The sequence below is a fragment of the Macrobrachium nipponense genome, chromosome 2, assembly GCF_015104395.2.
Source record: "Macrobrachium nipponense isolate FS-2020 chromosome 2, ASM1510439v2, whole genome shotgun sequence".
Classification (NCBI taxonomy): Eukaryota; Metazoa; Arthropoda; class Malacostraca; order Decapoda; family Palaemonidae; genus Macrobrachium; species Macrobrachium nipponense.
In genome coordinates this window covers 32,661,592-32,682,746 of record NC_087201.1, presented here as the reverse complement: position 1 = coordinate 32,682,746, position 21,155 = coordinate 32,661,592, and the positions used below count along the sequence as shown (strand labels likewise).

The following is a 21,155-nucleotide window of genomic DNA, read 5'->3' as shown; positions in this document are numbered from 1 at the left end:
CAGGAATTTATCCTTATACTTTTCCGGTTAGTTCCGGTTAGGTAAAATTTTAAGATGAGATTGATGAAAGGCCATTTGTATTACTACTCATACTGCAGTAATTCTGTACAACAAGACAACACATCTATCAAGATTTTTACATATATAGTCTTTACTACCGGAGTTCCCTGTTTCCTGAGGTTTGTTGTGGCCATAATCGACTATATACTCTCAGTTACAGACTCCTGGATTTATAAGTTTAGGCTAACCTTTTTCATTTCTACTAAGTAGGAAAACGAACTGGAATTTCTAATTAAAATATTGAGGACTTAGTACATGCTCTGTCTGTTGAGGTTATGCATGCCTGTAAATCAACACAACATTTAGGTAATTTGAACAGCAGTGGTGCGTATTTCACATAGCATTATGTGGGACAGTTTGTATCTTGCCTAAGATGATTGTGTGGAAGAGAGAAAGAGTGAGATGACTGATCTCTTTCTTTCCCTGTTTTCTCCTTCTACATTCATATGTGCTGGTTGGAGAATAGACACAACATACGCTAGAACTGGCTTGATGCAAGGGTGTTCGACAGCCAAGCAGCAGATACTCATCTCTCCAGCTAGGGGAGAGGGGAGTGGTGACAAACCCTTTACTTGTGGTGATCATGGTTTGTTACTTGAACAGATATAGTAGCTCTCTTTGTCTTCCCACCCAGTGGACTGAGTTTTAGATACCTATATATCTAATGTCTCAAGAGGCTTAGTTACTCTTCTTTAGAATTCTCATTTCTTAGAAGAATGGTCAGATGTGCCGAACCTCCAGTTGGTTCAGGATTTTCATACCTCCCTCCAAGTGTGAGTTTATCCTATTGTTAAGACTGAATGTTTGTTCCACATATGAACAAGAAAATTTTTAATTACTTTGTATTTTTCATTGCTCATAAACCTGAATTCTTGACATTGACGGTCCACCTCTTGTAATTCTGGGTTAGAAGAAAGACTAAATACGCCACGGGATTCGAGCGTGGCAGCTGACCAGTTTCCACCTCATCTACGCTTTAGATGCCAGATGCCAAAAATTCCTTGCATACACAACGGTTTCCAGGTGGCACCAGAATACCCAGACTAAGTGGTTGAGTTCTCAGCCTAGCCAGATCGAACCTAACTTTACCAACTTAGCCCAGCCTAAGTGGTTGCGTTCTAAGTCTAGGCTAGCCTCGCTATTTTATCTGTCATTATCGGCGCATTTTCTTCTGGTTCATGACTTCTACAAGAGGATGATTTTCCCTTTCTTCGGGAGTTTGGGAGTGGGTTAGATTAGGTTGGGTACAATTTCCTAACTTATACTATATCCAAGTACAACCAGATCAGTACTGTTCCTTAATAGTCTTCTTGTCTCTGGTGGTTCCTTATAGCCTGTCCACACCAGCAGGCATGCTCATCAGTCGCTTCCACCTGTTTATATTTTCTTTAGCTTCTGAAGCAGTGTTACCAGACAATCATATCATTCTGGCTACATACTTGGTTGGTCGGTATAGTGGAACAGGTTATGGGAACAGTGTTTGCTAGTTGGGCAGTGCCCGCTATTGTGGACAGGGCCTAAGTCAAGAAAGGAGGTGGGGGTCGATGTTCTATCATCATAGGACATTTCCTCAGTTGAGCAGCATACTGATGCGCATTCCTTTGGCAGTGCGAGGACATCAGTCTATTTTGCAAATTCATTTGACAGTGCAAAAGTTGACAGTTGGATACTTAGTGCATATCTGCATAGAGCATCTTGTCATAGGACATCCCCTGGGATTATCATATCATCTCCTCTGTCTATGTGGGGGATGATCTATATTAGACCTCTTCGCTACATGGTTCAACAGAAAGCTAGAGGTCTACTGTTTCTGAGGTGGAGGAATCCCGTATACTTGATACAGGCTGGAATTTTACACCTTTCCTCCATTCTGCCTGATCCGTTATGTCCTGAACAGAGTAACGGGTTCCAAGAATCTCAGGATGACCCTAGTGGCTTTGTTGTGGCCCCAAGCAGAGTGGTTCCCAGGTCTTGTTTCTTTTCTCTCAGCAGTGCCGAGAGATTCCACCTTAGCACAACCTCCTCTGCCATCCTCATGTGGAGAGCAAGAGTTCTTTCTCGCAGAATAGCGACTCAGATGTCCGGCTACTTCAAGAGATATTCGTCATCAACCATGTATAAGGGCAAATGAGCTGTCTGCTGTGATTTGTGTCAATGGGATTTCTCTCCACTCCGAATTTCTGTTCAGTAGATAATGATCTTTCAGAACTTCTATCTGTTCCTGCTGTCAGGGGCTACAGGACTACCTTAGGATTAGTTCTTCGTCTGAAAGATGTGGACATGACTTCATTGTGGGAATTCTCTATGCGGCTCAAGAACTTTGAGCAGTCTTATTCTTCTAGGGAACTCAATCTCCTATGGGGACCTTACTCTTGTGCTGAGTAGTCTCACTCAAGCTCCATTCAAGCCCTGCGTCAAGTGTCTTACAGAGAACTGACTTTGAAAACAGTTTTCCTTCTGACCTTGGCTGGCTTCCTCGAGAAGCATTGGAGAGTTCCTTGGTCAGGATAAAAATAATAGTCTTTATTATCAGCTCAAGGAATATACAAAGAATAGATACCATACAGTTTAGATACATGAGATGACATGATTAGAAAAAAAATGAATAATCGGTAGTATCCACACTTGCTGAGGTAGTATAAAAGATGATGATCAAAATAATGGTCATAATCATAATAATATTGAGAATAGTTAAAAATTGAATATAAAAACTATATTGATCATAATTACAGTAATAATGAAAAAAGGAAATCACCGGTAATATCAATAATCGTAGCTATACAACAATAAAGATAGATTCTGCAGATGACATTTTGCAAAAACAGAGATTAAGTCATTTAGGGAACAAACACCTCATTTTCCCATCTTCCCCACAATTTAGATAATCTTCTTGCCTCACTACTTAGGATGCTTTGTATGAGCAAATTGCTGCTTTTTCGCAGTCAGATGATCAGACAGGATATTGTTCGCCTTACAATGATTTTTAAATAGTCCAGGTGGTTTTCTGTGAACATCTGTGTGGAGAAGTGGTAGCGAGGAGGGTTTGTGAGGTGTCTCAAAATGTCGTTCTGAACAACAGTGATATGTCTCATGGTCTCTCGGGTGTAGTTCGTTCACAGGGAGCACCCGTAGATACTGTAGCAATATGAGCGGAAGAGCAGCAGCTTCAAGTCTTGTTGACAGATGGCAAACCTCTTTGCAATCATGCTACCAGTTGCACATCGTTTACTATGCCTCTGTTCTATGTCTGCCGTATCTTTTAGGTTGTCCGTGATAATGTGACCCAAATACGGAAATTCGTGCGCAAGTTCAAGCCGATGATTTCCCAGGAAAATGTGTGGTTCTGCAATATCTCTAAGTGATCTCGGGAGCAGTGACATGCACTGGGTCTTGGTTTCATTGTATAGGATATCAAATTCCTCTGCATATTGGCGTCAAGTATCGATGAGTCGTTGGAGACCTTGACCTGATGGGGAAATTAGAGCCATACTGTCAGCGTAACAGAGGTGTTTTATAGTTGTTTCACTGACAGTGTATCAGATTGGGAGCGAGTTCAGTTTGATATTCAAGGCATCTGTGTATGTATTAAACAGGTATGGAGAGAGAATGCCCCCTTGCCAAAGCCCATTTAGCGAGCCGAAGGTGTACAACAATACGTTACCCCATTTGACAGAATTGCTGTGTGGAGAACCAGCATATAAAATGCCAATTAAATATAGGTGTGACTCTTAGGCAGCTTCAGGAAGAGCTTCAGGTAGTTTACTTTGTCAAGTGCTTTTCTCACATCTACAAAACAGGAAAACAGGAAAGGCTGATGATAGGTAATAGTTCAGCAATTCTTTCAGTATGTAGATGCAGGTGTTGGCTGACATAAAGGGGTTGGGGGTTGACCCTAAATTTCCTCAGTTCATGATGACAGATTTGCCTCATTTTCTGGGATGGTAAGAGAGACCTCTTACCATCCCACTTAGGCACAGGGTGAGGCATTCACAAGTTTCGTCTCTTCTTGCCAGCACTACCACTAGCACTCACTGAGTGCTTGTCAGTGCTCGGCAGGTTCCCACCTGGTGCCTCGATTCTGAGGGTTTGAACACCTGCAGAAGTGGGGAGGAGGTCCCCTTTGAAAGTTCTACGGAACTTCCAAGGAAGTGCCTCTCTCTGAGGGGGCAGTGATTCTCTCATTGGCTATTTGTGCCCTTTGGGGGCCAGGATCTGATTCGCATTCTCCTGTGGAGTCTCATGTTTTTGGGAGCCTCAATTGAGGTCTGTCGAAGTTATGCTCTCGATCCAGTTCTTAGAAGTCTGCCTCTAATACTGAATCTGTGCCTGTTCTTCCTTGATTTCTTTGGAAGTGGCGAGAGCATAACTTTCTTATGAAATTCAAGTCTTGCCGAGTGCTGAATTCCTTAAAATTCAAGTTCTTGGATTATTTGGAATCACGAGCACTTGGAATGTGAGAGAGAGATCATTCCCTGTGATTGTTCTTTCAATATGTGGGAGTCTCACCAAGTTCTTGAATTCATTAGAATCTCTAGCGCTTGCTGAGCGCTCTGATTCTTTGGAATTGCAAGTATTGAAGTGTTGCCTTGCAATTGTTTGACTAACAAGGCACCCCGTTGGTTATTTCTGACATGCGATAATATTCGCAATGTATCGGTTTGTATACATCACATCTTAGACAAGTATCATGTCTGTGATGAAATTTCTTCTAAGTATCCATCTATCGTAGGTAGGTTTGAAGTCGGTAGAAACACATATGAGATAACAAGTTATATTTAACAAGTTTTACATCACAATGATAGCGACAGGAAGATTTGGAGAGGTGTGATAGAAGTCTGATATACAATTCTGTTGCGAGTACATTAGTCGAGTGATATTTCGCAATGTTACACAAACACACGGGTATAGGGATCTAGGTCATGTGACGTAGACACAGGCCATCACAAGAACGTCAACATGTATTTTGCCAATGGGGCATCGGTTGGTGTTACCTTTTTAAACTGATGATCCAAGTGTATTCAAATGAAGATGTGACACAAAACTTCGTCAAGGCAATGTCATCTATTCACTAATCAATATTTAGAGATACTGCAAGATCCTAACTAGACTGCAGTAGTCATCATTTTAACACAACAACATGTTGCTTCACCTAGAATGATGTACTGCATTCTATTGAATATGTAATTATTACACAAGCACTCGGAAGGGAGAGAAGACCACTCCTGATGATTGTTCTTGTGAGATTTGGGAGTCTTGCCAGGCACTTGAATTCCTTAGAATTTCTGGCACTTGGATTCTAAACTGCTTGAGGCCCTTACTCTTCCAGGAGAGACAAGAGTTTTCATAAGGGGCATTGCATTCCTTGCTTGTGAGGGCATTTTTGACTAGATGAATAACGTTTTTCCAGACAAAGAGTTCATTCAGTTTCAAGATGCCCAGTCAAGCTCTCTTCCCCCTCTGCTGCCGCGACAGGAGCAATTCTTCTTTACCAATCTCAACTCTCACACTTTCTCATTGCCACGAAGGGTATTCCCCCTCACAACAAGAGACAGCAAGCCTAGAGGACACTGCTAAGGTTTCCCTCCAGGCAGCCCCTATGAGATTTCTTCATTATATGGCACCAGTCAGCAACCTGTGGACAATTCTGGTGCAGAGAAACAGGACATTGTCCTAATTCAGCTCTCCAGTTTTGTACGTTCTGAAGTTGTCTCGATCCTTATTCGGTTCTGCCTCTCTCTTAGAGAGTGGTGGATATCACAGTAGTTAAGGAACCTGCCAAGGCATCTGCCTTGTCCCCTGGGCAAGGCCTAAAGTCTCAGGCTGTGAAGGACGATCGTGAAATAGTCAGCCTTCTTCTTTCTCTTCTGAGAGAGTGCCTTTTTCCAGAGGAAGAAGGCAAAAGGAAGGACGTAGAAGGAATGCTTGTACAGGCATTCTCCTACTGCTGGTTTGTTTGTTGAGTTTCTGGACTTGATAACAACATAGCCAAGACCCAGTAGTAGGTATCCTTCAGGAGAAGTGCGTACCTGCTTTCTTCCGGGTCTTCGACTGTCTTCCATAGAACTTTCGCCTCTCCTGTGTTCTCGTTTCAGGAACAGCCAATTTAGCTAAGAGCTAGTTGTCTTCGGTGTCCTGTTATCACCATAGAAGCCTTCCTTCTGGACAGTTGCACCTTCACTCTCTTCATTAGAGCATGAATGTGGTCTGCATTCAGTCCTTAATCCTTTTCCTTTCTCAAATGATGAGGTAGGAATTAGCCTGATGCCTTTGAATATACTTGTATACTGTATTCTCCTCGCAATATGTGTATGTTATCAGATGCACCGACCGAGGAATAGGCGCATACCTGTAGAACTGTTGTCTTCAGGTGAGCAACTGAGACAATAAGTATGTCATCAATATCCAGAAACTCCAGGCAGCCTCTCGGTCCTCTCGAGAGTTTCAGGATTTGGTTTTGAGGCACTCAATGGTGTTATTTCGCAACAACATCACAGTAGTGGCATTTATCACCAAACAAGAGGGTTTTATTTCCCTCTTGTTGCGGTTAACATGCAGATGCTCGAGGGTAACTGTAGTGCACTCAATACCTCTATCAGACAAACACATTTCAGGAAGAAATGTAGCAGGTAACTCAGCCTCTGGAGTTGAGGGAGGGGCAGGGTACTGCCTTCTCACGGAGAGATTGGTCGTCTTAGTATTGTTGTTTCTCCTTAGTCGAGGGTCAACTACTTATGAGGGACTCCTCTGTCTGGCCATCACAGAGACCTAAGGTCTCTGGGCGGCATTTGACTTGTTTAGGGTTCCTGTCTCGTGCTCTGCACACGCTCTTGCAAGAATCATCCGACGGAGATATGTCTCGGTAGACTCATCTTCTTATCTTCTGCTCCATTGCAACTGACCCTTGGGCCACTGCGATGACTTGGTATGACTTTTTCAGACAAACTCAACAGTTTTTTTCTTCTCTCTACATTTTTTTCTAATTCGCAAGGTGTTCCAACAGACATTGTTCACCCCGAATTGAAAATTGATGATGGAAGGCTTAGCCTGTTGCCCGACCTACCAACTCTACTTCCAAGGTAATGAGAGGAGTTTCTCCCTAACCTAGCCTTCAATGCCAGTGACACAGGAGTTGTTCCTCAGGCAGTTCAATCCCTGTCTTCACGGCTAAAAGACTATCCGGCTTTCCTTGCAAGCATAGGCTTTCTCACCGAGCAGCAATGGAAATAGCTGGATAACTCTTTCAGTCCTTTGTGACACTCCGGGGATTGGAGTTGTCTTCACTGGTTGGTGTATTTGATGGGACTTTTTCTCTAGTCAGAATCACGAGAGTCACTTTTCTCCGATTCAGTTATGAAAGACATAGGTCCACATTCATCCTAGTCTTTGACATGAAGTAGTATTGTTTCTCCTCAGTCGAGACTCAACTACTGATGAGAAACTTCTCTCTTGTCTTGCCAGCCGAGGGCCCTCGTCTCTTTAGATGGCATTTCTCTCTCGAGTAAGGTGCAGACACCCTTGCAATAATCATTAGACAAAGATTTGTTTCTCAAATCTTAAGACCACATCTCGTTTCTCTCTGCATTTGTGAAGAGGATAGATGATTTACATTGATCTTCTTTCATATCCCCCTATAAAAGGCGGGTATCGATGACTCAACTCAGTCTCAAGTGCGCAATGAATTCTGAAACATTCTGCATCTATTGCCATGTTTGAGTCCTTCATGAACCTCTGCGTCTTGGACTTTGTAATCAGTGATTCAGGTCAATCATTACTCTGTCCTGTTTGCGTGTTGCGGTACTTCAGGGAAGACTCAACATGCTTGACATGAATGTCTATAACCTTTCACTAGTACTGACTTACCAAGGGAGAAGTGTCTAAGGATACTTCTTTGGCCAGGTTTTGCGAGAAGATTGGGAGGAGGTTCTCTGCAGCTAGCGATGTCACCTGTATGCTTTCCTTGAGAGTGCACGGCATCAGTGGCTTAGTCCTCTCTTCGCATTCCAAAGAATATGTTGGACTGGAAGATAGATTTGGTCTCATCAGGATCAGATTTTTCTCTTTCTACCCTTAAGTCTTTGCTCACAAGTCCTCGGAACCCTTGTTTCCTTGGACAGGTCTCATCTCACCTAAGGTGTGCAGTTTTAGAGGTGAGAAGAATTCGAGAGTGACTGGCCTCTCCTTTTCCTCCTACTTCTCTTCCATCGGGCTGAGAATGGGACTCAAACCTACACTAGCTAGACTGGCCTCTAATGCAGTAAATCTACACATCGAGTTTCCTTTCTATTTTTCTTGTTTGAATCATAGATGCAATACCGCTCCTTCCCCTACCAAGGGGAGGAAGGAGAGACTGGCAATAAGGCAGACCCTTCTCGGATCTTTGCCTTAATGCCTCTGACTCTTAATATTCCTTCCAGCCTTTTTCATATGAGTTATGATTCCTCACTCATTCAAAAATGCCCAGAAGTCTGACTCTTGATTCTGCAGTTTTTATACTCCGATCAAATTGTCAGAGGCGGGGCCCTCCTATTCGCTCTTTCGACCAGGAGTAGCAGCACAGGTGTTCCGAACTCCAGTCAGTTCGAGAGACTCACTTAGATTCCTCCTCCAACCAGTGAGTCTTCTTATAGTAAAGGACCCAAGATTTGTATAGTGTAGAAACAAATCAAAGTAAAAATTGTCTTTTTTCTAACTATACAAATCTGAGGTCCTTTACACTAATGCCCACCTCAAGCCACCCCTCAATCTGAAACCTGAGCCAAAAGGCAAAGCAGACTGTTTAAATCCAGGCAGTTAGGTCTCCCTGCCTACCAGACAGTAGTTACTGCCAAACCACCTTGTTCAAGAGTTTTAATGGCCGTGTTCCAGGTTTGCTGTAAGTAATTCCTATCGCAAAGGACCCAGGTTTATACAGTTAGGAAAAATACAATTTACTTTTTAAAATTTTAATTTTTTAAGTCATAAGAAGGTCCAAGTTTGACCGTTATTTTTATGAGGACTCTTATAGTTTTGAAGCAAACATGGCAGTAGAGTGATTGTTGCCTTTTCTATGAGATATGTTATAGATTTATATTTTAGGCAAAAATTTTAAACAAATGTTTGCTAATGAGAGATAAGCATTATGTTTCTTGTTTATTAATGAGAGATAACCAGTTTGTTTCTAATAAATACCCATGACTGATGTTCTACTACACTCATTTCTCCAACATTCTGGTCACTGAGACTGTACATACATACATACACAGAAATAAAAACATGATGTTTGCACTGTTATTGTAATGAAATAATGCAGCTTTTTGTTACACCAGACGTGGGTAGAAAAACTTACACACTTCCCTGAGAAAGGAAAGCCTGAATCTTCCTACTAAAAACCTTCAAGGTCAGGATGTTGCACACATGCCAGTACACGTGATGTACAAAATATATACACAAGCAAAGTTAGGGTTAAAATAAAAGAACACAAGGAATTCCTGAAGTAATACCAAAGGGTATGAAGAGGAAGAATACAAAAACTCAAGGGAAAATGGAAAAAAAAGGTTATGCCTGTGATTGGCAGATATAAGATATTTGCAAGGTTTACCACACCCCAGAGGAATTTTACTTGTTAAGGGAACAAGATCATTATCTTGGTAAAAGTTTGCACTTCATGGAAATATATGTATATTTCTATTACCATATTTCATCTTAGCCCAATCTTGTTTACATTACACAGTTTGATAGACTGCATCCCTAACATAAATTTACTTGGCCATTTTGTTCTCATGCTTTTAGGAAAGCATTGCCCAGGAACTCATCCTTTACTGTAATGACAATGTAAAAAATGCCTGCATTCTTTAAATGAACATTGTATTATAATGATATCATTTGGGTATACGCATAAACATTTGAGATTTCAAGTTACATATTTCAGATTAGGACAGTTTTTTTATTCAGTTTAGATGTTTACACCTTGACCCTTCCATTACAGTACTAGAAAGCAGCATAGAAACATTTGATGTGCACATTTAAGATGTTTTAATAACTAAGTTTTGTTTGTGTTCTTCAGGCATATCGGCAGTGGGTGAAGCGAAATGGAGAGGAGAAGCTACTGCCTGGGATCAACCTCAACCACGATCAGCTTTTCTTCCTAAATTATGCCAGGATCTGGTGTGGCACAATGAGACCAGAGGACGCTCTCTCCAAGATCAGATCATCAGTGCATTCTCTGGGCCCAATTCGAGTGTTAGGGCCTCTCTCCAACTCTGCAGACTTCGCCAAAGCCTACAACTGTCCCGTTGGCAGTAGGATGAACCCAGAGAAAAAATGCTCTGTCTGGTGAATATCTTCGGAAGACAACTCTGAGCCAAAGTTGATTTTCTCAATCCTCATGGTTTTCTCTCACCTGCCATCTCGTTGAAGAGTAAGAAAGAGAACTGTGATGGCGCTGTGTATTTTTCAAGTCATGGTGTTTGAACACAAAGGCTTTGTAACACTTCATGGTATAAGATTGGTGAGAATGAGTTCATGGGCTGTGTTGTGTACCATTGTTCGTAGAGGGGTAACCAAGAGTTCGACAGTTATTTTAAATATTTTGTGGAATTTGTTCCAACAAAGCTATTCAGAAGTTTCAGGAACACTAGCTCTAGTCTGAACACGGAAAACCTCAAACTAATAATGTGGCAAAGGACACTGGTATTGTTTCATTCCATGATTATAAAAACATAAAGAAATACAGAGTTAAAATTACTGTATTCGAGTTTCGCCCCTGAATTAGTAAGTTATTTGAAAGTCAAAGGGAAGTTAGATGTCTCAGGATAATACACGTTAGATAACTAAGAGTTTGTACAATATGAAAGGTTTTAGAGTATGAAGAAAATATTTTTACATTAAAAATGTACAACATATGAAATTTTCATTGTAATTTGATTAGTATTTAACACTTAGTTCTAAAGATATTTTTATCAGGTAGTGTTGGGTAGTCGTCAGTGAGTAAAAATTGGTTGTCATATTCTTGTACTGCACTTGCACTGGTATGGGTCACCATTCAGGGGCTACTTTACAAAAGGGAGGGCATTGGTAATTAGAAGCATCTTACGAAAAATGGTGTTGCTCTCATTTGGCATTTATTAAAAACTCATATAAACTACATAGATCTATTTATAGTAAACCTTTGGTGGTATATATGAATATTTCCTTGCTGTTAACGTGCATCTGACTGCCAGATGATAGCATTTTTATATATATATATCTCATGGATACTCAAAGAATATTTTCTATTTTTATGTCATTTTTTTTCTTCCAAGTAACATTAAGTGTCTTCGTGGTTTTCTTCTTCTGGCCTGTCTTGATGTTGTTCTCTCCTCTGCATCAAATATACAAAGTTTTGGTCATTAATCTCTCTTATTGTGACTTACTAGTATATAAGTGTTTGGGATGGGGGGTTGTGAGACTGAAGATATATACATATATATATAGCCGACAGAAATCTATTTAACACAAATTTATTCCACTTAAGGTAATTCTTTCAATCTATACGACATAATACAGTATTTAACTTATATGTCACTAAGCGGTAAATTAAAATCCATATGTTACTTACATAAGTAGAGAGACACAGGAGGATTCCGATATTTTATAACATATTGATGTTTGCCATCTCATGATAAAAGGAACATTTTACCTTGAAGAGGATTTTTCCAATGCGTGGAGATATTTATTTTTTCTTTGCTCCTCGTTAACCATCCTCAGTAGCTCCATGTTAGATACAATATCCTTTGATCTTTCTAAGTAGCGTTGTAATAACACAAAACTAAGCAACCAAGGCAGACCTTGTTGCATAGAATTTCTAACCACCTGGTTTATCAGTACTTGGACATAAGTACATATATTTAGAGGGATTTTTAACTTTTTAAACTCAAGATTATGACTCCTTTATTCCCACACTATCTGTCCTTATCATAAATATTTGTCAGCAATATTAAAGAACGTCTTTGGAATGCAGAAAGATTTCTATGGCCACTTCAGCATATTTGATTTGATACAGGCAGTGCAGTAGATCGTAACATTAGTCATGAGGAACACTGAATATTTGTTGTTCTCATTTATGCTCTAGCAGTTTTAATCTGTTCACAATATTGTTCTCCATCAAACTTGAGATTTAACCTACTTCCATTCCATGTTTCTACTGCACCTTCGAAATCATTCAGACCCCTTATGCATTTACAAAAAAAAATTGTTGTTTACGTTCTCATTATAAACATTTCTTCAGCATTTATAGTACACCTCACCCCTTGCAGAGCATGTAGTGAAAGTTTGATCTATGTAATATCTGTAGTTTGTCAAGCTATGTTTGAATTTGTATTCTCTCAAAATCAAGTAGGCTGCTTGTCTCCTGAGTACAACTTAGGGAAGAAGAAAAAACAAGATGCCTGGCATGCTGGGACCAACTGTTAGTAATATTTAACAGGAAGGGGCCAGTGCAGAAACCAACCTGACATTATTTATGTAAAAGCAAAAAAGCCAAAACACTACCTCCTCATCCTTCTCCTTCTCCTCTTGTGGTAAATTTAATAGTAGTAGTATGATCTTGCTGCTGTATTTATGTTGCACAACTCATTCAGTGGTATAGCTATTAGAAACATTTATTTTACAAGGTGTGTTATCATTAGTAAATCAAACTCATATTAAAGCTAGAATTCTGTATAAGGTCCATGCACAATTTCTAGGTTGGGAATACATACTGCATTGGTTTAACACTGACACTCTTAATTAGGATGAAATTTAAAGGTTTGGCATTTCTTTTTCAGATGATTTAACAAAACTTCATGGTGCCTATTAATGATTAAGTCACTATCCCATTTAACTTAACACGAACTTGGCTCCATTATCTTATGTTTACTAGGTTTCTTAAATTAATGTTTTAAAGAATCTCTGTAAAATGTTCTCATACACCCATTAATTACGAACTGATTTAAAAGAAGCAAACCATTACAGTAAATTTTCTTTACTCATTCCCAGCTCCTTATCTATGACAAAAAATTATAATACAAATTATCTTACTATCTTTATCTTACTATCTTAACATGCCTCAGACATCAAAATAATTAATTGATTTGGTAGAGGGGCTTTCTCTTCTGAAAGATGTATGCATACTCTTCTAGTACTTAAAAAGGTGATTGAGAATATCGATGTGAAACGGTGAGAATAAATGAAAAGTAAATATAATGTAAGTCTATATAAATACAAAATACTTTTTTCTGATGAAAATACATCTGTTAGTTAGCACTTTTGCATCTACCAATTTATCCATTTGACCTAATAGACTTCATAGACTGATATGGTCTCAAAACATTATTAGTGAGATGTCAGTCTGTTGAAAGGCCATTTACTGGAACCACGAAATTATAAGAAAAAGATGAGAAAAGGGAAAAGAATTTACAGTGACCCTTTCACCCATAAAAATTCTAAGGTTATGAGGTAATGCAAGTAAAAATACGCCAATGTATTCAATTCCTCCACATGCAGCACTAGCTTTTTTGTCTTGTCTTTACCAGAGAATGATGTTGTGCAACAAATTCCTGTTCAATCCAGTATGATACAGCCACATTCCATGCATTCCAGTGTCGCACTATAAAGATGAGTGTCTTGAAGTAAGTTACATTATTCCCATTCAATTTCCTCAAATTGAATTTAACCAGATCTCCCATTTACCAAAACTTGACATACATATTAATGAGATGTATACTGTACCAATGTGTGCATTTATATCAAGTTATTAAGCATCATCAATCACATACATAAATCATTATTCCATTTTCAGGTTTTCTATTCTAATGAATTCAGTGTATATACAAATACTGTATCATGAGAACTCAAAATATTATATTAATAAAGTTTAGAAATATACAGTGTAATATAGATATCTATTTATCACCCATTCCATTTGCAGAATTTTAATTCATTACAATTAAACTTATAAACTTTGGCATTTAAGAAAAACCAATAAAATCTAAGCCGGAAATTTTAGTTACTTTGTTACTTTTGTACACTGCTCAATACCTGTCTATATGGTATTTGCAGATGATTCCTAATCCTTTTCTTTTGTACAACTAATTTAGGTTTCATTCTTGTGAAATAACTGTACCTTATGTAAATCTATCCTCACTGACTTAACATGAAAAGAATTTTCATTTTAATTATATATATATTATATATATAACAAAAATCTCATTTAGTAATGTAAGGCTCTTTGTACAACATATCATCTGCTCTAGTGTCATCAGGGTCTTTGCTTTTGTTTATTTTCTCCAATTTTACTTCCTTCAGACCATTCCTGACTTGGCATTACATTGTACAAGGAAGCATGAGGCCCACTCTGTTTCACATACAATTTTCTTTACAACCTTCATGTTGAACAGTTATCCTTCTGAGCCACCTCCCAGGTACTTTTATTATCAGAACACTTGTCTCTCATCTTTCATGGTATGGTTATAGTGAATACATTTTCTTTGTAGCTATAGGACAAAACTTGTGCCCCTGTAAGACATATCTGCTGTGTTTAAAAACAATTCTACCAATACTGTTAATACCCACTTGTATAAAACATCTGGCAACAATATATAGTTATATCAAGGGTTTCATGGGCAATGTCCTACCTCAAAACTTACAATTGGTAACTAAAATTCCCAAGAACACTGAGTACTTGAGGTGCCAGTCACATTGTCCTTTTAGTCTTCAAATCCTTATTGGCCGACTGACTTGACCAGATTAAAAGATCCTTCCTTATCGCAATCGTCATAATCAAAATATCTACTATTAACATAATGTCTAATATTTATATTTCATATAACTTTCTCAGCCCAATTTATTTTTAATTTTGTGCATCCATTTTTTCTGCTGAGTTTCATGAAAGTAATCCCTTAGCTTCTAGTTGAATGTGATGGCAGAAAGAGGACTATTTTCACTTTGTACTGATTTGTAACATGAAAAAGTAATGAGATTTTTATTGCACAAATTACCGCTTTGTATATATACCATGCAGTTTTGTCGCAAGTTTAGAACACTTATGGAATTAAACGTCTAATTACTGAATTGGAGTCTTATTTTACCTGGCTATGTTAACTTTATGGAATTTGTACTAAAAACATCATAATGTATGGTTCTTTGCATCCCATGTGTGGATAGTACAAGGTGTTGTTTCGAAGTTAGAGGCCTACCCCCCTCTACAGCATAAACTAAAATTGATATGGACAAAAACAAAAGTAATTCAGAACAGATATTTATTTAAGTTTCTCTCTGAGTATGTAATATTTTGTGTGGCCTCCATCTGTCTGTACCACAGCCTACATTCTTGAGGGGTATGATTTCAGCAACTCACAAAAAAAGCCAAGACTCAAACTACATTTCCCTTAGCACTTCGGTCACCTCTCGTTGCAGGTTGTCGAGGCTTGGTATACCGTCATAATTCACTGTGCGTGCGTCAACACAATCCTTTAAGATACTACCAATGTTTTCACACATTAAGGTCAGGGGAGCTACCTGGAAATTCACTTGACAAGAAGAAATCGATACCACTGTTTTGAAGCAGCTCTTGTGGCTGAAGAGCCTTGAAACATGGTGCTTTATCATGAAAAATGTGACTTCTTCAGGATCGTTGAGGAAAGGAAATACTCCATCAGTAAGCACAGTTTCTCTGAAGTATTCACCATTCCATGACTGTCCTTTTTCCTTGATGATCCACATTAAACATTTTGCTGTGAAACAGAAAAATTCCCAAACTTTCAGGAAATTCCACAACTTGGCGATAGCGCACGTCATTGCTGATATCATCCTACTTTGCAGCCAACGCCTCAGGGGTGTGGTTGGTTTGGTGTTTGCTTCTCACCTCGGTGGTTGCAGGTTCGATTCTCGGCCATTTCATTTAGGAGTGAGAGATGTGTATTTCTGGTGATAGAAGTTCACTCTCAATGTGGTTCGGAAGTCACGTAAAGCCGTTGGTCCCGTTGCTGAATAACCACTAGTTCCTTGCAACGTAAAAACACCATACAAACAAACAAAAACAAAACAAACAACTTTGCAGCCCAAATGATGTCATTTTTATGATTTGGCTTCCCGACTGTGTAAATGAAGAATTCATCTGTTGTGGCAACAAGGAGAAAGTCAGCTTCATCCCAATCTTTAAAAAATGAACCACAAAACCATGCACGGTCTCTCTGTTGCTGAGTGATGTTGGGCTTGCTGATAATATGAAATGGCGTGATACCAGATTTTTTCAACTCATGATATACAGCATTATAACTACTTCTATCCCCTTTTTGTTTCTAGTTCAAGCGCCAATTTACGTAAAGACTTTTTCAGTCTACCCACTGCCTCAGCTATGATGTCTTTTGACTCCTGAGAAAGGACTTCAGGCCTTCCAAGATTCTCAGTCTTTTCGCAATGACAGTCACATGGATTTTTGTTCTAGTTTCTTGTCACAAAGGATTCATCTCTTTTAATGTATTTGGCTATCCAGGAACTTGAAATGAAGAATGCGCCAGCATCCCTGGCCTCTCTGAAGGTTATAGCCTGTATTCAGTCAATCCATTTGATTTCCTCTGAGTCGTTAGCCGTGGCTGTATCTAACTCCGTCACTCAGTCTGGAAATACAAGAAATGTAAAATGAAAAATAGCTTCATAGAAACTTAAGATAATGTACTTGGAGATAGACTATAGCAGAAAACTTCATAACTTTCCATTTGCTCTGTGGAGTAGGGCCTCTAATTTCAAAACACCCGGTACTGTACAGTACTGACAAAAGCATTTATGGTTGTAAATTTGCTACCAGATGTATCAATAACAAAATAAAACAAAAATGAAGATGTAAAATGTCTGTTTAAAAACGACCAACTTTGAATAACGGCGAAATAGAAGCCTATGATATGGTAACTTCCATTAAATGCATTCTTGGATGTGTTCCCAACCAAGTCAGATATTTCATATATTATTACAGTGGAACCTTGGTTTTGTAGGTCCTGGTTTTCGTACAATTGTTTTCATAGACTTTTCCGAAATTTTGTCTCCAGTTTTGTACGTGTCCTCGGATTTCGTACACACAGAAACGCTCCTTCCAGGCCCACCACGTGACTAGGCCTCATACCGATTGCCCAAACAAAGCATCCCAGGTTCTCTCATGACCCATTCTGCTTTTGTGTTCATTGTTTTTGTGCTTTTTGTGCATTTTTTTTTATTCAAGTGCAAATGCTAAATAAGCCATCATGGGGCCAAAGAAAGTTCCGAGTGGTAGCCCTTCTGTTAAAAAAAAATAGGCAAGAAACAATATATAGAACTTAAGAAAGAACTTGTAGCAAAGTGTTGGAGGGTGTTGCATGCCGATCTCAGTGAGAAAATGCCCAGAACCTATAACAAGCGCAACTGTTAGTGAATTTAAGGCTAGCGGAGGCTGGTTTGAAAAATTCAGAAAGCGAATAGGCATACATAATGTGCCTACTTCAGTGATTAAGGACATGTTTGCAAAGTGGAGTGATGTAAAATTTTGTGGAGAATTATCATCCCAACAAAGTTTTGTTGTGGGACAGGGGTCCACTGACTCACAAGCTTGTCTTAGTGCCAGTAAAAAACAAAGAGAAGTAACCCCAGTTAGGTCCTTGATACCTAAAGTCCTTCTGGAGGGAGATTCTCCTTCCAAACAGTAACCTCTCCTCCTCCCTCTCCCCTCCTCTCCATCTTCCATACACTAGCAAGTGTCTCTAATAATGCAATAGTGATGTTAAAATGTTCATTTATTCATTTCATTAGTCATTTACATTTATTTCCTATTATTTTCTGTATGTAAATCTGAGCTTTTTATTCCCTATAAAATGTATTTTTGTTAATATTTTGGTGGTCTGGAACACATTAATTGTATTTACATTGCTCCCTATGGGAATTATTGTTTTGGACTTTGTAGGATGTTCTGGAACAGATTATGTACGAAAACTGAGGTTCCACTGTAGTATATATTACAGTGGAACCTCGATTTTCACATTCCTCTCATTTCGTACATGTTGGTTTTCGTAGACTTTTTCGTCCAAAATCTTGTCTCGGTTATTGTCCAGTTTCCTCGGTTTTTGTACACTCGGTAACACTCCATATAAAGCGCCCAAACAAAGCATCCTGTTTTCTCTCGTGACCCATTCTGGCTTTGTTTCTCTCCTAACAAGCATCTCTGCGCTCGTAGTCCACATCACAGCACGTTTCTTGTGTTTTGTGCAATAATTCGCCATAAAACACATTGCAAAGTAGTCATCATGGGGCACAGGAAAGGCAAGTGCCACGCCTTCAGTGTAAAAGACCAGAAATATGATAGAATTCAAGAAAGAACTTGTAGTGAGGTATGAAAGTGGGACACATGTAGCTGATCTCGCTAGGATGTAAGGCAAGTCAGTGTCGACAATCAGCTCTAACCTAGCAAAGAAGGATGAAATCAGGGCAGCCCATGTTGTGAAAGGGGTCACATCATTATCTAAACAGAGATCGCGACTAGTGGAAGATGTTAAAAACTGTTATCAACGAACAACATTTAGTAGGGGATAGTGTATCTGAAGCGATCATTTGTGAGACAGCGAGGATGTTGTGTACGGCATGGGGAGGCTGCGAGCTCGGATAAACATGCCCACCAAAGAATTCGTTGATGCATTTAGAAAATATCTTGAGGCTGAAGGATTCCTCCCACAACAGGTCTTCAATTGTGATGAAACAGGGCTGTTCTGGAGAAAAATGCCAAAACGGACCTATGAAAGACAGGCCAACTCTCTCGTTCTGTGGAAACACCAGTGGAGATCTCAAAGTGAAACCCCTACTTGTGTATCACTCTGAAACTCCCCGAGTGTTCAAGAAAAACAATGTCATAAAGAATAAATTGCCTGTGATATGGAAGGCCAACAAAAAGGCATGGGTCACGAGACAAATTTTCGTTGACTGGGTCAATGGAGTGCTTGGCCCAAGTGTTAAAAAATACCTCTACGACAATTAATTGTCCTTCCAGTGACTCCTGGTAATGGACAATGCTCCTGTGCATCCTCCAGGATTGGAAGACCAGCTGTTAGACAAATTCAAATTCGTCACTGTGAAGTTTTATGCCCCCTAATACCACTCCTCTCATACAGCCCATGGACCAGCAAATCATCTTGAACTTCAAGAAACTCTATATCAAGGCATATTCCAAAGGTGCTTTGAAGTGACCTCAGACACTGAATTGACCCAAAAAGAGTTCTGGAAGGATCACTTCAATATCTTCAACTGCATAAGCCTTATAGCCAAGGCTTGGCAGGGAGTGACTTCCCAAACAATGAACTCTGCATGGAGGAAATTTTGTCCAGAGTGTTACCTTGAGAAGGATTTTGAGGGGTTTGAGGCTGACCCCGACGACCCTACGCCTGTTGTGGAGTCTATTGTCTCTTGGGAAGTCCATGGGCTTGGATGTGAGGGGCAAGGTCATGGAAGAGCTAGTGGATGACTAAGGGGAAGAGCTAACCACTGAGGAGCTGCAAGATCTTCAAGTGGAACGGCAATAGACGGCAGATGAGGAATCCAAGGAAGAGAAAGGGATACTATGCCTACTTCAGCTGATCAAAGAAATGTTTGCAAAGTGGAGTGATTTACAACATTTTTTTGAGATACAACATCCTAACAAAGACGTTGTAATCCGTGTCTCTAACATGTTTAATGACAACACTTTGTATCATTTTAGGCAGATACTGAAGAGACATCAGAAACAATTGTCTCTGGACAGTTTTGTTATTCGAGAGGGGCCAGTGACTCTCAAGCTGGTCCTAGTGCCAGTAAAAAACAAAGTGGGGAATTAACCTAAGACAGTGCCACTAAAAAACATAGAGAAGTAAACCCAGATAGGTTCATGATACCTGAGGTCCTTCCGGAGGGGGATTCCCCTTCCAAACAGTAACCTCTCCTCCCTCTCCCCTCCTCCCCATCTTCCATATGCTAACAAGAGTCTTCCATAAAGGTAAGAGTGATGTTAAATGTTCATTATTCATTTATATTTATTTCTCATTCTTTCCTATATATAAAACTGTTTATTCCCTGTAAAATGTATTTTTTGTTAATATTTTTGGTGGTCTTATGGGAATTATTGTTTCAGTTTTCATATGTTTCAGGGAGGAAAAACTTCAAAGTGAAAGCTGGTATAATAAAATCATTCATATGTGCAGGAAATGAAATAAATCAATTACACATTAAAAATGATCCTGTGGTGCTGCTGAATGAAGATGTGACAGGTGGTCTATTATCTGTTTTTAGTATTAACAACAGCTTAATTCTCAAGGTGTCTAAATCATTTTTTTTTCAAATATGTACTATTGAGAATGTGGGAGGCGACAAGCTTATCATAAGGCAGTTAACTGGTGCATCTACCATCAGGAATATGAGCAAGAGGAAGTAAGAAAATTATGGAATAACTATAATTTGATAAAAGACTCAGTAACAACCAATAAGAAACTTACACAAATGTAAACAAGTGATTCATTTTTCAGAACCTAAAGTGCCTCTACTAACTATATATCTGCCCATACCACCATATAGAAAGATACAATGATCTCAAAAAGTACACTAGATAATGAGGTGTTGCGGTATAATGCAAAAGAAAAAGTGAGCATAATACATTGCCAAAATACCAAACTGCTAATTGTAGGAACCTCAGAAAGTTCTGCTGAGGCAGCTGTGGCATAGCTCACCAGTCCACTGTGCAGCTTCTAGTGTAATGATGTATTTGTAGAGGGTGTCTGGGAAGTTGAAAAAAGAACAGCAGCTATTGACTGTGGATTACACTTTCAGTACCTGTTTGATACAAAGTCACACCCACTCCCTTTACCTATGATAATATTGCCTAGTACTGTATACAACTTCTTCGTATGAGGACTGGAGTGAAGGGTACTTCTTAGAGACTGACGTAATAAGCCAAAAATATACTTTTAAAATTTGTTTCATAAATAGAAAAAAACTGACTTACAGAGCATATTTGCTAGATATACCATGTTTTCCACATGAATATCCCATGAAATTTGAAAAGACCACACATCTTTACCACAATCATTCCATAAGAATCTTACTCTTGAATTGATTTG

The 21,155-nt window shown here is 39.2% G+C and overlaps 1 protein-coding gene across 1 annotated transcript in view; it reads left to right on the top strand.

The window, feature by feature from the left end:
* LOC135220516 (neprilysin-1-like) overlaps positions 1–15,126 on the top strand; it is a 432,979-nt gene extending 417,853 nt beyond the window's left edge. The window contains exon 14 of the mRNA XM_064257668.1: positions 10,103–15,126. Coding sequence (XP_064113738.1) covers positions 10,103–10,375 — 273 coding nt within the window. The 3' untranslated portion in view covers positions 10,376–15,126. The remainder of the gene's footprint in view (positions 1–10,102) is intronic.
* The last annotated feature ends 6,029 nt before the right edge of the window (positions 15,127–21,155 follow it).